This window comes from Sinocyclocheilus grahami, unplaced genomic scaffold (assembly GCF_001515645.1).
Source record: "Sinocyclocheilus grahami isolate Dianchi unplaced genomic scaffold, SAMN03320097.WGS_v1.1 scaffold456.1, whole genome shotgun sequence".
Classification (NCBI taxonomy): domain Eukaryota; kingdom Metazoa; phylum Chordata; class Actinopteri; order Cypriniformes; family Cyprinidae; genus Sinocyclocheilus; species Sinocyclocheilus grahami.
The window spans coordinates 175,087-176,113 of record NW_015505635.1 but is presented as its reverse complement, the minus strand read 5'-3'; the positions used below and the strand labels follow the sequence as shown (position 1 = coordinate 176,113).

The following is a 1,027-nucleotide window of genomic DNA, read 5'->3' as shown; positions in this document are numbered from 1 at the left end:
AATGTGCTTTCTATGGACATAAAATCACTTTTGTCAATTTCTTTTCTCAATCTTAACATCTTTGACCCACATGCATTATAAGGTGAATGCATTCAAATACTTTTATTAATGCATTATCTATAAAACCTTCAAGTAAAGCGTAACTCCTTCAGCCGTCGTGAGGGAGTGGTGGCCTCAGGTGAGGAGGCAGGGCTCCTGGAGGAGGCATATGTGGGCGCATGTGGGGCAACATGTGGGCTCCGGGGGGCATCCCATGTATTCCTCCCGGCGGTGGGGGGGGCATGGAGTCACTGTGCGGATGTGGACCGAGTCCGGTGATGAGCAAAGGTGGACGCTTCACACCGACCGACACCGCCTGACCCGGTGGAGCGGGCAGAGATTTCTCCATCTTAAAGTGAAACTGCAGAAAAAACTGGAGGGGAACGAGAGGTTGTGGTCAGCACATGGAGACGGTCCAGATAAACACAACTGACTTTTATCCATCTGTTCTTACTTGTTTCGTCTCCCTGTTCCAGTGTGTCCAAAAACGAGTCTCTGCTTTGTCGATCTCTCGACTGGGAACCTGAAAATATGACAATCAAATCTCAGATGTAGCCTGACAAAGGAATATAATGTAATATAAATGCTAGTTAACCTGTTTTATTGGTTAACTTTAAGCAGTAAAAATAATGTTAGATTTAACAAACAATGCAATACTATTTAAAAAAAAGAAAAAAGAAAAAAAAAAGTAATTGCCTTATTTACGTTAAAGACATCAGTGCAATATTAAACATGCATGCACTTTTACAGTAAAAGTAGTCAACAGACCTTGAACGCGATGGTTTCATACGGCTCGGCTGCGAACAGCAGATACTGCCAGCGACGGTCCGGAGGTTCGATTCTCTGCTCATACGCTGACATGAAGCGATGCCTCGGCCCGATACCTTCTGCTATCTCTGGGTAATCAATCTGGAACACAAGGACAGCATTTATTATGTGAATGAAGGTTCGCTGATCAAAATCACAAGAAAAACATTCAACTTTCAGA

At 43.7% G+C, this 1,027-nt stretch overlaps 1 protein-coding gene across 1 annotated transcript in view; it reads right to left on the bottom strand.

The window, feature by feature from the left end:
- Positions 1-26: 26 nt before the first annotated feature.
- sf3a2 (splicing factor 3a, subunit 2) overlaps positions 27-1,027 on the bottom strand; it is an 18,862-nt gene continuing 17,861 nt past the window's right edge. Inside the window, exons 5-7 of the mRNA XM_016234639.1 lie at positions 808-1,019; positions 494-562; positions 27-412 (exon numbers count right to left, since the gene is read on the bottom strand). Coding sequence (XP_016090125.1) covers positions 149-412; positions 494-562; positions 808-1,019 — 545 coding nt within the window. The 3' untranslated portion in view covers positions 27-148. The remainder of the gene's footprint in view (positions 413-493; positions 563-807; positions 1,020-1,027) is intronic.